At 41.3% G+C, this 15,107-nt stretch overlaps 1 protein-coding gene across 14 annotated transcripts in view; it reads left to right on the forward strand.

Annotated features, from left to right (window-relative positions):
- The window catches only part of MAPT (microtubule associated protein tau), a 160,974-nt gene that overhangs the window by 95,379 nt on the left and 50,488 nt on the right, over window positions 1-15,107 (forward strand). For 5 of the 14 annotated variants that reach the window (XM_016430580.2, XM_016430581.2, XM_056817016.1 and 2 more), the window contains 2 exons: window positions 87-152; window positions 8,453-8,496. In XM_016430580.2, coding sequence (XP_016286066.2) covers window positions 87-152; window positions 8,453-8,496 — 110 coding nt within the window. Of the gene's footprint in view, window positions 1-86; window positions 153-3,237; window positions 4,279-8,452; window positions 8,497-13,120; window positions 13,322-15,107 lie in introns of all 14 variants that reach the window. The other 9 variants (XM_007482512.3, XM_016430576.2, XM_056817012.1 and 6 more) reach the window with 3 other exon arrangements.

Genomic DNA, 15,107 nt, shown 5'->3' on the forward strand with positions numbered 1-15,107 from the left:
AGTTGGTACTAAATGGTAAACAGTTTATCCTTACATATATTGACTATCACTTTTTTATATTCTCTGTTTGCTTGTGTGTTGACTAGCTGAAGAAGCAGGTATTGGAGACACCCCTAACCTGGAGGATCAAGCAGCTGGAGATGTTTCCCAAGGTCAGTGGACAATGCTCTACTAGGTGACAGGGTGTGGGGAGATAGGAAAAGGGGTGGGGGGGGGGGTAGTCAAGAACTACATCATTACCTGGGACGAGGCAGAGCAAGGACATGGTGGAGATGTCCCTTTGGATTGATTCTCATCTTGAATTCTTAAGACTAGTTCTTGAGCCCTCAAAGAACCTCTTATATTTTAATTTGGAGAGTAACTTTTTAAAACAATCATCACTGTTTCTAATGCTCCCTCCAGGTAGTTGCCATGTTGTCACAAAATAGCTGCTGTATTTCTACAGCTTTGGGAGATGGGGAATGGGGACTACCCTTCAGAAAAAGTGAATCATCGGTGTGAGGTGGTATAGGAGGTACTTTGTGGAGTTAGTTTGTTTGATCCTGGAGAAAGATTGATTCCCAGATCCCCAACGGACTTTTGGAATAAAATTTTGTAATATGTTGTGTTTCCTCTATGAGCAAATATGAGTATGTCTGTAGAAATTCAGTTGTGTGCTTACAGTATCTCGCCCAAATCCTTAGAGTTTGAGAAAAGCCACATCATATAATCAAGCATTAGAAGAGTGTCTATAACCAGTTTAGAATTTCTCTAGAACCTATATGTCAGGGTATTAGGTCATAATGTACAGATATGGAATAGGCTGGCTTTACTTTAGTGTTTTCTAGAATGAATGAACCCAGGCTCTTAACAGCCAACTGTGACACCTTCTAGATTGCAACTAGACCAGAAGGAATTACAACTAAGACTAGAAGGAAAACAACAGTTATTTATTCAGCAAGCACTTATTGCTTAATAAATTACCCCCATGCACAGGTCCTTCTAGGATCATATTCTAGAGCTAGGGACATGTCAATCCAACCTCCTCATTTTACAAATGAAGAAACCAAGGCCCAGGGACTTGCTCAAGTTCCCATGGGTCATATTAGATGCCAGATTTGAATGTAAACTCTCAAAATCTAGAGCCATTGGGGAAATTCAAACCACAGGAAGACATTATTAAGCCTTTGAGAAATTATGCCACCTTCTTATGGAAGAGATATGGATCCATTAGCATGTGAAAGAGTTTGGATTTTTCCAGAAAGTAAACATACACTGAGGATGCTGAACAATCTCCTTCCCATAGAACCTACATTGTCCAAATCATTCACTGACTTTGCTCTCCAGGTAAAACTATTCAGGAAAGGCAATTCTTATCTTTTTCCAAGGTACCTGCTGAATACATCATCAAATTCCCATTTTTCTTTAAAAGGTCTGATCCTTGAACTTTCAAACTTGAGGTTACCACATTACAGTAGCCAAAGCTGTTGTCTTTCTTTCCCTAGAGTTCTGGATTCTGGTAATCTGCTGCTTACATCATTCACACCCCACCTCCCATATAGGAGCTGAAAGTTCATGAATACTATCCACAAACTACCTTTTCAGGTTGAGTGGGCATCCCTGCCATGGGCTTTTATAGGAAATATTTTAGATTCCTGGTTTCTGGCATCCCTTAGACTCAGGGTGTCCACTCTTATACTCTTTTGGGTCTCTTGTCAAAGCAGGTAGCTATATATGTCACTTGCCTCTATTCTAAAAAGCCATTTCTGATTTCAGTGGAGAAGAAAATGTGACTATACAGGTTTCTGTCACTGAGAATATAGGTTCTCCGTCCTTGGCCAGTCTTCTGAATAGGAGAAGAGAAAAAGGGAGTTCAAGAGAAGGCTGAGCTGTTCTACTTACTCCCTTTTCTCTTGAGTCCTTGCCTTGGAGGCAGCTCCACTCATTAAAAAAAAAACTAACAGGAAATCTGTGTCCTAATGCCAGTGGGTTTATCCACACTCTCCTTGGGGAGGTGTTCCTCAGGTGCCTGCAAATCAATTCATGCCCTGTAATCTTATCAAACTGATTGGGGAGTTACCAGATTGACCTCTTTAAACTTAAATTTCTAAAACATGTGATTTGTTCAAATAAAGTATTTTGCCTTATTTGTAGATGAAACTATTTGATGAGACTGAGTATGAGGCTTATTAAATTGAAGCTTTCTTGTGATCAAAAACAGATTTTATTTACCAAGAACTCCTCAGCCCTCACTAATTAAAACGTACAGAGAAAAATAATGGTACACATATACAAACTTCTTTGTCATTTTCTGCTATAAACAGCTGTGGTTCAACTTTTAGCCCTTCATAATCATAAATTGTAGGCTGGAAAAGAATGTCATGATTTAGGATTGAGATGACTTGGATGAATTAGATAGGAAACACTGGCACATTTCCTTCTTATGCTTAGAGATATATAGATATATATGGAGAGAGATAGCCAGAGATAGATCTATCTATTCATCCATCCGTCTGTCTGTCTATCTGTATCTATGCTTAGATACATAGATAGATGCCATGTTCTCATTTCCTGCTCATGCTTAGACATGAGATGTATCTGCGCTTAGGTAGGAAACACACATTTCCTGCTCGTGCTTCTCACTTACTGGGCACAGAGACCTTTCGGTAGGACTAGGTCTCCATAGCTGCGGGGGAGAACAAGGCAAGCCTATGACATGAGTAAGTGAGGCCACATCAGCTCTCCTTGACCCTGTGCTTCATCCTGGTGATGATGGTGGTGTTTGGTGTGTGTTAAGCATCTCACAGTGTTCTGAACATTGGATCATGCACATGCCCAGCACGGTCCCTGCCTCCTGGAACATCAGTGTACACATTATATAACCTATTGATTATTCCTTAGGGTTTCTGGGCCAGTGGGTAAACCTTATCCTATGGACCTCCATTCAAAAAGAGTCTCAAACAAGCTGTCCTGACTCAAGTGATGCATATCATAGTAGGGCAGGCAGTCTAGGTCTGCTCAAAGGTTAAATAAAAAAATGAACACGGATTTGCTGCCGTCCTGTACTATAGGAAAATTGCTAGGCATTCCTATTCCATGGAAGCACCATTCATACTGCTCATATTAGTTTCCATCCCTCTTAATGACTGCAGCAGCTAGCAGTCTATAAGCATCCAGCCATGCAGACGTGACTTTCTTCTCTTTTACCATCTACATGCCCATGCTAACATTTTGCCATCACTGCCTCTCCAAATGCAGAGGAGTTGAGAGTCTCAGCAGAGTGTCAGAGGGAAGAGTCAGAGATCCTGGATTTCTCAGCCAATGAGATTAAATCTCAAATGCCTCAGGTAAGTGTGGAAGAAACTTTTCAGAAGCCGCAGACACCTTTGAGGAAGAAAGAACCCGAGATGACTGTTCCCCTTGCCTCTCAAGACAATTCAGTCTCCTCGGAGGCACCTAGCCTGGAGGAAGATATGAAGGAGACATGCCCAGCTTTAAGGCAGATAAACGGAGACAGAACCGAACAGAGCTTGCCATCTCTGAAGCCCTCCGTGCTGGAAAGCTCGAAGCCTTCAGGCTATGATCATTTCAGAGTGGGGGTTGAAGGCCATGAGGTCTATGGAAGCTTTCTTAGTGAACCAGGACATTATGGTGCGGAGGCCATTGGCCAAGATGCCATTAATATGCCTGGGGAACGAATCTCACATATGTCAGCAGGGTCTATACAGTCCAGAAGCCCTGGGGATTCCCCGTTGGTACTGCCTGTGAAAGAAAGGGCTGGAGTAAGGGAAGATGATGAAGACCGTGACATCGATGAATCCTCACTGCAAGATTCACCTCTCTCTTCTCAACCTTCCCCAAGAACAGAGAGCCTACAACCTCAAGAAGTATCTTCCCCATCCGTGGCTTCCAAGGAAACTGTTGCAATCTCTGGTTTACCAGTAGAACATCATATCAAAATTCCCCTCCCTGATGATTTCCTCCCCAAAATTCCCTCAGAGATGCCAGCCACTGAAAGTAAACCACCGGAATTAAGCCAGTTAGGAACTGAAGGCAGCGATGAACTCTCTAGTTTTGAATCCTCTGAGAGTGTGTTCCAAGTGGAAATCAAAGCTAATATCCCAAAGGAACAAGAGTTTTCAGAGTTGGGCCCTGAAGACACAGTGAGCCCTGAAGACACAATGAGTGGGGAGCCAGGGAGCCCAAGTGCATCAGTGGAAAAGGATGCAAAAATACCTGAAAAGCACTCTCTCCGCTCCCCATCTGGGAAGCCAGTCAGTCGAGTTCCTCAGCTAAAAGGTGTGTGCCTTGCTCCACTCTCCCAAGCTCCTGCATTACCTAGTGCCTTGTGCCAAGGCAAGGCTGCTGACACCATACCAATGAGCTTTCCAACCCTTCCTTCAAACCTGCTGCTTGAGAGACTTCCAGGGGTGACCACTGTGAGCAGATAGATGGCGCTGCAGCTTTCACCCTCGCCGGGACCCTGAGCACCCCCTGCTCCTCTCTCATGCTTGCCAGCCACTTTGCATGTGCACCACCACTTAACAGTTAACGCTTACTTCCCTTTTTTTGTTCTTATGGGTCTTTGACCTTGGCCACTCCACTAACTCTGGGAGACTGGTGGCCAGTGAGTATTCTGCAGAGGAGATATTGACATTTTAGTACATGGACATGGAGACATGGGGTGGGACTAGTTATGTGTTGATTGTGTTGTCGTTCACAAAAAAAAATACATCAACCACCAAACATATTGTTCATGAGACATGTGCAGTCAGTTGGGTAGAAGCACCGAGGTAGCTGGTGGCCTTACGAAAATTGGGATGTCAGACCAAAGCACTATCTATCTTGTGGCAGAAAGGAAGCCTCCCAGGGGTTCAGATTCTTCCTTTTTTAAGGGGCCTCCCTCTGCTTGGTTTGAGGCTTCCCCAGAATTCGATAGGGTCCTATATAATCATTCATTCATCCATTCAACCAAGTATGTGTTGAGATGTGTGTGTGGCCCTTTCCTAGATGCTATGCAGCAATACTCACCCAGAAAACCAAAGACAACAGTCCTCACCTTCAGTAATACAGTCATGTCAGCAAGAAGAGTAGAACATAGCACAGAGGGGGAATATTGGTGTTGAAAGGACAGAGGAAAGTCAGAAGGACTTAGAGAGGAAAGGATATGAAATCTCTGAACAGCCATCATGTGTGGTGTCAGTGTGATCCAAGAAAGCATTTATTGAGTGCCCATTATGTACAAAACAATGTGCTAGGTGTTAGGAGATAGTCCCTAGCCTCCAGGAACCTGGCAAGAGATAAGACAAGGGGCCCAGATGACACAGTAGAAGCTGGGATGATATAGTCAACAGAAGACCAAACAGAAGCTTGAGGAAGTAGAGGTTACTTCAAGTGGGAGCAGAGGATATTAAGGAAAGCTTCAGTGAGTGCAGGTTGCCCACCTGAGCTAGACCTTAAAGAATAGGCAGAGATAGGAATTGGACAGGCAGAAATGATATAAGAGGCTAGGGAAGAAGAAAAGAGCATTCCAGAAAAAGAGTAGTACCAGAGAAAGCATGGAAGTGGAAAACCATAAATTGGTTTCATAAAGGGAGGCAGTAAGGCTGGAGAGGTTTATGAGATGCAGATTGTGGAGGGTCTTGAATGCTAGGAAGGGGGAAATCTCAGAGACACCATGCATATCTGATTGTTAAATTTTCACGAGCCTTCAGCCTTCACCTCTACATGTGATAATTAACCAGCAGGTCTGAGTTTAGAGGACACAGGGATAGGTAGCAAGACAAGAATCAAAATATTATTTTCATATAAAAGCTAGTTAATTAAAACATCTCAATCAAGACCTGAGGTGGGATTGAATGAAGGGAGAGATGGCATTTGAGTTTTATTCCATTTTAATTCTGAGGAAAATAATATCAGTAAAAATAAAAGCAACTTGCCAATATGGCACTTTCAAGTTTGCAACATGCTCTATATATTTTCTCATTTTGTCTTCACAATTACCCTGGGAAATAGGTGCTACTATTATTCTCATTTTACAGATAAGGAAACTGAAGCAGGTAAAAATTAAGTGACTTACCCAGGATCACTTCCCCAGCCAATAAGTGAATGAAACAGGGTCTGAACTCATGTCTTCCTGAATACTCTAAATTACTCTTTGTTTTTATTGTTCCTGATTTGCCTTCTGAAGAGGAGGGAATTGGAGGGGACAGGCATCCTTGCAATGCTTTTTTTGTTCCTCTTGCAACCTTAATTTGGCTATAACTCAACAAATATTTAATAATATATCTATGTAAAATGAACTATATTTGGTGCTAGTGGATATTATATATGACCCTGGCATGTTAGGAATCCGTGCTATGGAACTGACCGATTCTAAAGGTAAAGCGTAGGCTACATACCCCAGAAATCACCAGGTTGGTGACATCTATTTTTTAACTTGGCTTTAGAGACTTGTAGACAAAGGAAGCCAGTAGCTTGTCCACCATCTTGGCCATATGAGGGAACATGCAGCAGGAATGCTCAAAAATATGTCACTAGAACTGATACCAATTTGACTACTCCCTCTTCCAAGACTCTAGAAGGCACAGGACAGTGGTATTGGGAACTAACGGGATGCTTACTCCCAGTCCCAGTCTTCTCTCTGTAGGAAGAGGCAGAAGGAAAGACAGAGGCCTGTCCTTCCCCACAATCACAGCCAAAAGCAAGCAGTTCTGGTTTGTATTATTTACTTTCTGCCTCACACAATCATATATGTCATTTTTTCCATTATAAGCAAACAAACAAAAATCAAGCGGCCACCAGATCCTTTTCTAGTATGATTAATGATGGCAGTGGATAGACATTTGGGAAAAGATTTTTAGCCACTTTGAGAAATCAGAGAGACAAATCTCCTTCAACACAAGGGGAAGAATTCACACAGATTCTGTTTTGAACCCCACAAGCAAGAGAACTCTGTTGTGTTTGTACCCTTAGATAGGGTACCCCTCAACTTTTCTGAGATGATCCTTTGAGATAAATGCAAACTAAGCCCTGAAAGGACCAGCCCCCCATGAGGTGCTCAGAAACCATGCCACCATTCTAGTATAAGTGAGGTGCCCCTCTATCCCTTAAATGTGGGTGCTGGAGTTTCCTCACACCCACACATCCTACATTATGTCTATAGGGATAGCATTTATTTTTTTTTAAACCTTTACCTTCTGTCTTAGAATCAATACTGTGTTTTGGTTCCAAGGCAGAAAAGTGGTTAGGGCTAGGCAATGAGAGTTAAGTGATTTGCTCAGGGTCACCCCATTAGGAAGTGTCTGAGACCAAATTTGAACCCAGGACCTCTCTAGGTCTGGCTCTTAATCCACTGAGCCACCTGGCTGCCTCTAGGGATGGTCTCTGTCCCAGGTGGAGCTCTATCCTGACTCTTACCTGTGGGACACCCTTTACATACCACACGTGGGACATAGCCCTCCCTTCACACTTGCTGCAAGGAAAAGAGGGCAGGAGAGTTGATAACCAGAAATCAGTCACAACTCATTCTTGGCCATTAGCCATCCTTCTGTGTTCCCTTCAAGATAGGGCACAAATGCCTGGACTTCCTCTTCCCAGAAACTCCCAAAGCCAAGCACGAACCCATGTCGCCAAACTGGTGAACTCTGGTACCTCTCCTTAGAGATGCTGACAGCGAGGAGGTCCAGTGGATAAAGCACCAGACCTAGAGTCAGGAGAACCGGAGTTCGGATGTGACCTTGGACGCTTCCCAGCTGTCACAAGTCACATAACCTCTCTTTGCTCAGTTTCCTCATCTATAAAATGGGGGTAATAATAGCCCCTACCTTCCAGGGGTGTTGTGAGGATCAAATGAGAGAATCATTGTAAAGTCCTTGGTACAGTGCCTGGCATATAGTAGATGCTATATAAATGCTCGCTATAATTATTATCTCCATCACATCACCCAGGAGGCTGGGGTGACACGTTATGACAATGAAATAGCCCTTGCCCTCAAGGGGCTTGCATTCTAGTTAAGACTGGTATCCAGAGTGCTGGAGATCTGCGGTGGGAGGACTAAGGGAGACACAGAGAGTGCTTGGCGGTGTTTTAGGGGGTCACCATGGGGGAATAACCTTTCAGGGCAGAAGTTCCCTGTGCTGATCTTCTAGGCCTTCATTTAACGGTTCAGAGTGTGTTAGATGGCCACGCCAATGAGAACTGTAGACCTGCTGCATGTTCCTGACATCTGGCCAACCTGTTCCTCCCCCTCTGTTGTCCCAGAGTGGTTACACACCTCCTCGCTGCCAAAGTAGGAAACCTAGCAGGTCCATTAGGTTTCCCCGAACGCTGTCCAGCGCCACCCCAATGAAGCATGTGCCACTGACCCGGGCAAAATGCAGCTTACTAAGCGTCCCTTTTATGGACCCGCTCCCACAGACTGTATACCCCGGAACGCGGGCCTCACATTCAATCTCATTTTCTGTTTCCTCAGCTCGTAAAAGCAGTGTGGCTGGAAGTGATGAGAAAAAAGTCAAGGTAAGCTGACTGATAGCATGTGTGGAAATTTGAGATGAGAATTCAGTTGATCCTAAAAACATTTTTCAAAAAAACTTTTCAGTAAAAAATTCAGGAATATGTTGGGCAAAATATTAGTATTATTATTGTTGTTGTTGGGTTTTTGTTATTAAAAGGATAAAACAGGTAGTTCAGTGTATAGAGCACCAGGCCTGGAGACGAGGTCCTGGGTTTAAGTCTAGCCTCAGACACTTCCTAGCTGTGTGACCCTGGGCAAGTCACTTAACCCTAGTTACCTGGCCCTTACTGCTCTTTTTCCTTGAAGTCAATATTTAGTATTGACTCTTAAGACAGATGGTAAGGATTTAGGGGGAAAAAAAAAACAGAGTAAGAGGGTTTTTTAAAAGAAATAAGTAGCTAATGTTTAGTATGGTGCCTCACATGTATTGTCCAATTTGATCCTCACAATCCTATGAGGTAGGCAGTACAAGTATTGTTATCCCCATTTTTCAGTTGAAGCTTTAGAAAATTGTGACTGAGGTCACAAAGCTAATAAGTGGCGGGGTCAATATCGAAAATTCAGGGCTCTTTCCACTTTTATCTGTTCCAAAATAAAGTTTAAAACTCTTTTCCACAACTACTGGCAAAACAGTTATGCCAGCATCCCATCAAAAAACTATTAATGCTCACAAGAGTGAAGGACGGTTAGCACATATATGAATTGTGTTTCTGCTTGTGGTTTAATTTATTTGCTTGTTCAAGTGTTTGGGATTTTAGGAAACAAAAGCATATATTCAAAATTCTACAGATATGTTGAAAATTTCACACCTGTTGCATATTTGTCATACCAGGGAGCTAAGGCTCAGCAAACACTTTCATGTATAAACATTGACATAAAATAATATTGAATAAAATACTGAATACTTCCATGATAGAGAAGCAGAAATGGGGAAGAATTAGTACTGACTAACTGGGGCTAGTCAAGGAGGGTTTCTTGGAGAGGAGGTACGTCATGGGTTGACCCTAGAGAAATGGCAAATGTGACTTGATGGGAAGGTGAAAAAGAGTATCCCAGGGAAGAAGCAGAGCATAAGCAAAGGCATGGAATTGTGGGAGAATATAATGTGTCTGGGACAAGCAACAGAATGGTTTGGCTATTCCAAAAAATAATGAGGCTATTAAGTCAAATGCCAAAATGAGATGAGACTTATTCCAATAGCAAAGGGATCACCTGAAATTGCTTGAGCAAGGAAGTGACTTGCTAAAGAGATGTCTGCATCATCTAGTCCTCACGAAGACCATAGGTCATGGTCATTAAAACAAAAAGGGATGTTAGGGGTCATCTAGTCCAATCTCCTCATTTTGCAGATTAGGAAACTGGAACCAAGAGAGAAGTGACTCCCCCAATATCACATCAGGTAGTAAGTAGCAGAGCTGGGATTCTCTATCTCCTTGTGGGATTTGGGGATTTGAAAAATGTGGATTCCGTATTTCAAGGCATCACTTTTCTGTTCAGTTCATTCATTTATTCAGCCTACTATGGTATTGAGTGATCTACAAAGAATTTTAAGATGAGGTCCTTCTTTACAATGAATTGACAATCAAGCAGTAGGCTGAGACATTCTGATGAGTCATATGGTTGAGACACAATCATAATAGAAAGTAGAATGCGAAAGTGAAACAAGTTATAAATTAAGTGCAACAGTTTTTCAGAGTAGGGATAGCACTTCCATCCAGGGAAAGTCAAGGAAGACTTCACTGAAGAGAAAGCATTTGAGTGGGACTATGTCCAGCTTAGTATACCCAAAACAGACCTGCCATCTGCCATCCCAATCTATACACCCCCTCATCTGTCACCGGGGATATTAATACTTTCCTAAGTGATCTTCCTATTTCCAATCTCTTCCCTTCTCCTAACCGTCCCTTACACAGCTGCTAAAATAACATTACTAAGACTTAAATTACCCTATGCCTTCTCAAAAACCTTCAGTGGCTCCTTTTTCCTCCTAATAAAGGAAAAAAATCATCAGCTTGGTGTTCAGGGGTTTCTACAATTTGACTCCAACTTACTTTTACTTTGTTTCTTATTACTCCCCTTCATGAAAGCTGTATTCCAACCAAACAGGACTACAATCCATCTTTCCAACTCGTTATGCCATCTCATGCCTCTGTGCATTGGCATTTACAGAGGCTTGCCCTCCCTCTGAGAGGAATGCAATTTTTCTTCATCTCTACAACTCAAAATCTCAATCTTAATGAGAGACAGACAGACAGACAGACAGAGAATGGGTTAAAAGGAAGAAAGATAAATTCAAGATGTAAACAAAGTCAAAGAACTTGGACTAAATCAGATGCCTGGGAGGAGGTCTTGGGGAGTCTGTGGGATAGACTAGTTTCAATGTAATAGAAGCTAATCTAATACAGAGACAAAGTATTGACTTAAATAGAAAGAAGATAAAAAAATCAAAAGGCAGAAACAGAGAAAAACATATGCCTAACAGTTATAATCTTTATGAAGAAGTAGAATGGTCAAGGGTTTCCAAAAATCTGAAAAACAATCTGAAAAATCTAAAAAATATCAATGAACCATTATATTTATTATATTAGTATTATGTTATGATTATATATAATATGAATGCTATTTAAATTTAAAATTAAAAATCAATGATAATGACAAATGGTCCAGTTTGACTGGAGCATAAGATTTGTGGGAGATAAAGCCAGAAAGATCAGGCTGAGACCAAATGACTCTCAATTGCCAGGATAAGAAGTTGGGACTTTATTTGATAGGTAGTTTGGTGGCTACTGAAGCTTTCTGAGGAGAACTATATAGCAAGATTAGGACCAGTTTCAGAAAGATTAATTCAACTACATGTGTAAGATATATCTGAGTAGTGGGAAATCAGAATCAGAGAGACTAGTTAAAAGGATATTATTAGGGGCAGCTAGATGGCTCAGGGATTAAAAAAACCAGATGTAGAGATGAGAAGTCCTGGGTTCAAAACTAGCCTCAGAAATTTCCTATCTGTATGACCCTGGACAAGTCACTTAACCCCCCATTACCTAGCCCTCACCTCTCTTCTGCCATGGAACCAACACACAATATTGATTATAAGTGGGAAGATAGGGTTATTTGGTTTTTGGTTGTTGTTTTTTTTTTAGGATATTATGGGGGTCAGGTTAAGTGGCACAGTGGATAGAGAGTCAGGCCTGGAATCAGGAGCATCTGGGTTCAATCTGGCCTTGGACACTTCCTAGCTATGTAACCCTGGGCAAGTCACTTAACTTCCTTTTGCCTAGTCCTTGCCCTTCTGTCTTAGAGTTAATACAAAGACAGAAGGTAAGGGTTTGGATTTTTTTTAGTGGATATTATGGTTATTTTGGCAAGAGATAATGAGGACAAACTTTAGGACTATGGCAATGAGACCCAGATGGAAGAGTCCTGGCTCTGCCACTAGTTAACTATGTAACCTTGGGAAAGTCACACACATCCACCCTATTCCCAAAGGCTCTGGTGCTCTGGACCTCAGCCTCCTGATCCGTTATATGAAAGGATCATCAACTTAGATGATTCTAAGGTCTTGTCTACCTCTTGGGCTTTCATCAGTGATTATGTGATTTTCTATGTTGCCAAAAAAAAAAACAAATAACATCAGCAGTAACTGGATGTTGGAGTTGAGGCAAAGAGAAGTCAAAGATGACACTATAATGGTATGATGAGAAGAGCACTCAATATATGGTCAGAAAACCTAGATTTGAAACTTAGCTTTGCTCCCTTGTTGCCAGTATGCCCTTATACAAATCATGCAATATCCCTGGGCCTCACTTTCATTCCCTATAAAATAAAGGTATTGGGGTAGATGATCTCTAATATCCCTTTGAGCTGTAAGTTCTACCTTCCTGATGACCCTATTATTTTGAACCTGAGTGACATCAAGAATGGTGTTACCGGGGGCAGTGGGTGGCTCAGGTGAGAGCCAGGCCCAGAGATGGGAGGTCCTGAGTTCAAATGTGGCCTCAGACACTTCCCAGCTGTGTGACCCTGGGCAAGTCACTTGACCCCCATGGCCTAGCCCTTACCACTCTTCTGCCTTGGAGCCAATACACAGAATTTATTCTAAGGCAGAAGGTAAGGGTTTTTTTTAAAAAGCTTTAATGTAGGCATATAAATGCAATAGTACCTAGATAACTGTCATAGAAACTGTCATGGCTGGGTGAAGCCTCAGAGATTGTTTGGTTCAACACCCTCATTTTACATCTAGAAAAACTGAGGCAGAATCTCTTACCTGAGGTCACACAGCAAGTTAATGGCAGAGCCAAGATCAGAACTCAGGTCCAGCATTCTTTCCTGTGTGCCCCACTGCTGTTCCCATGAGTCCATCTCTTTAGTCCTCAAACGTGCATTAGCTTGTGAGGACGCTACATAAAACACTAGACACATTTCGAGGTTCCCTCATTCTCCATCTCAATCATGAACCCCCAAAACAGAGCCCAAACCCAGCATCCTCCTGATTGTTCTGAGCCATGCCATGCCCCTGAGACATAGCCTTCCTTTGACAACCTCCATCACTCATTGACCCTTTTTGTTTGCTTTCTTTTCATGTACTGATTTTGGTTCTGATTTTATTTTATGTTCGCATTTAAGCCATCCACACCTTCCTCTGCTCAAACCTTCCTGAAAGGTAGACCTACCATTAGCCCCAAACGACCCTCTCCTGTTAGCTCAGACCCTTCGATCACACCCTCCAGCCCAGCTGTGTCCTCAGTACCAGGTTCCTCTCCTAAACACATCTCTTCTGTCATATCCCATACTGGCAGTTCTGGAACAAAAGCAATGAAATCCAAGGTAAGGAGCCTGGCTTTGCACAGGGTGAAGCTATGCTGGTGGGTGCTGTTGGCTCATTCTCGAACAATTGCATTCTGATCCTTGGGACTGTTTTGGGGTCTGTCTCTGTCACTTGTCCTGTGCAGCAAGATTAACCTGAACTGAACCCAAGCCCCAACTCTGAGTAAGTTAATGGAAAAGCAAATTATATTAGAGGAGTTAAAGATAGTGTTTTAACATTAACTGATTTCTTGATTATGTGTGTGGTTTGGTTTTTTGTTCGTTTTTTTTTTTGGTTGGAGTTTTTGAGGGTTGTTTCACCTAGATAAGAAAGAATAAAAAAATAAAATTTAACTGAATAACATAGTATTTGATTAAAATTGTGAACATAAATTACTTGGGAAAGAATTATCTATCTGGTGATTGCTAAGAAAACTGAAAAATAGGCAGAAATTAGGCTTAAACCAACAAATTTTGCCTTTTACCACAATAAACTTAAAAAGGACACATGCTTCTGAATGTTAAAGATTACACCATAAAAAAATTAGAAGAGGCCCAAATACCTTTCACAGTTATGACTAAGAGGGAGAAATCTTAATTAAGAAACAAAGGTAGAGAAGCAGTCCTGAAAAAATAAAATAAAATTTACATGAAATTGAAAAGCTTTTGGTAAAACAAAATGAATGGAATTAGCATAATAAAGAAAATAGTTAATTGGGAGAAAATAGCTCAGATTAAGAGTTTGATATTGAAGATTTACTAGGAACTAATCCAAAACTAAAACCATTCTTCGGTGGATAAGTAGTCAAAGAATATTTTTGAAAGTTTTTAAAAGAATTGTAAACTGTGAAAAACCATATGAAAGAGTAAGTCTCAAATTACTAATAACAAAAGAGAAATGCACATCAAAATAATTCTGAGGTTTCACCTCACCTTTAGCAAATTGACAAAGATGAGAATAGTCTGGGTTAGAGAATTTTGAGAAAGACAGGATCTTTCCACTGTCTCTACTAATGTTAGAGCTGTGAATTGGTCCAAATCTTCTGAAAATCAAGTTTAAATTGTCCTTAAAAGGTGACTAAAAGTGACTCAGAGATCCCACTGCTAAGCATATACCCCAAGAAGGTTAGACATAGGAAGAAAGGTTCCTATTATACCAAAATACAAGTAGGGCCTCATTTTACATGACCCATATGTTCTACGACCCTTTACCTGAACTGAAAATTGTGCATAATAATTAATATACATACATCCCAAGGCACTTTATGACTTTTCCTAGGCTCATTGGAGCTACCAGCATCACTGCTCTTGTACTTTGGAGCTATTATTAATAACTAAATAGCATTAATGAAACAAAAAGAAACACTGCTTTGATATAGACATGACTTGTTACTTTGGACAGACTGATGCTGAAGCTAATGTTTGGCCTAGAAGAATGTAATGACTCACAGTTATGCTTCTCAAGGCAAGAATCAGCATGATTGGGCAAGCAAGATTGCACCACTTGGGGAAATATTTATATAAAAAGTATCATAATTTAAAAAATAATTTTGGCAGTGGTTGGGTCATTTTGAGTTGTGTAGCACTTGTTCTTTTAAGTAAGATACACAACCAGAATAGCCCATTCATTCTGAAGCCATCCAGTCATCTTCCATCAATGCTATTAACTTTTTGCTTGTATGTTATGGCTAACCCTTAATCATTAGAAGATTAGCAGACTGCAATATGTTGCCACTTTCACTTGCAACCCTTTCATTTGTTTCATTTGTTTACTTCATCAATGATTATTTTTATTGGTTTATTGTTT

Source organism: Monodelphis domestica, chromosome 2 (assembly GCF_027887165.1).
Source record: "Monodelphis domestica isolate mMonDom1 chromosome 2, mMonDom1.pri, whole genome shotgun sequence".
NCBI classification, from domain to species: Eukaryota; Metazoa; Chordata; class Mammalia; order Didelphimorphia; family Didelphidae; genus Monodelphis; species Monodelphis domestica.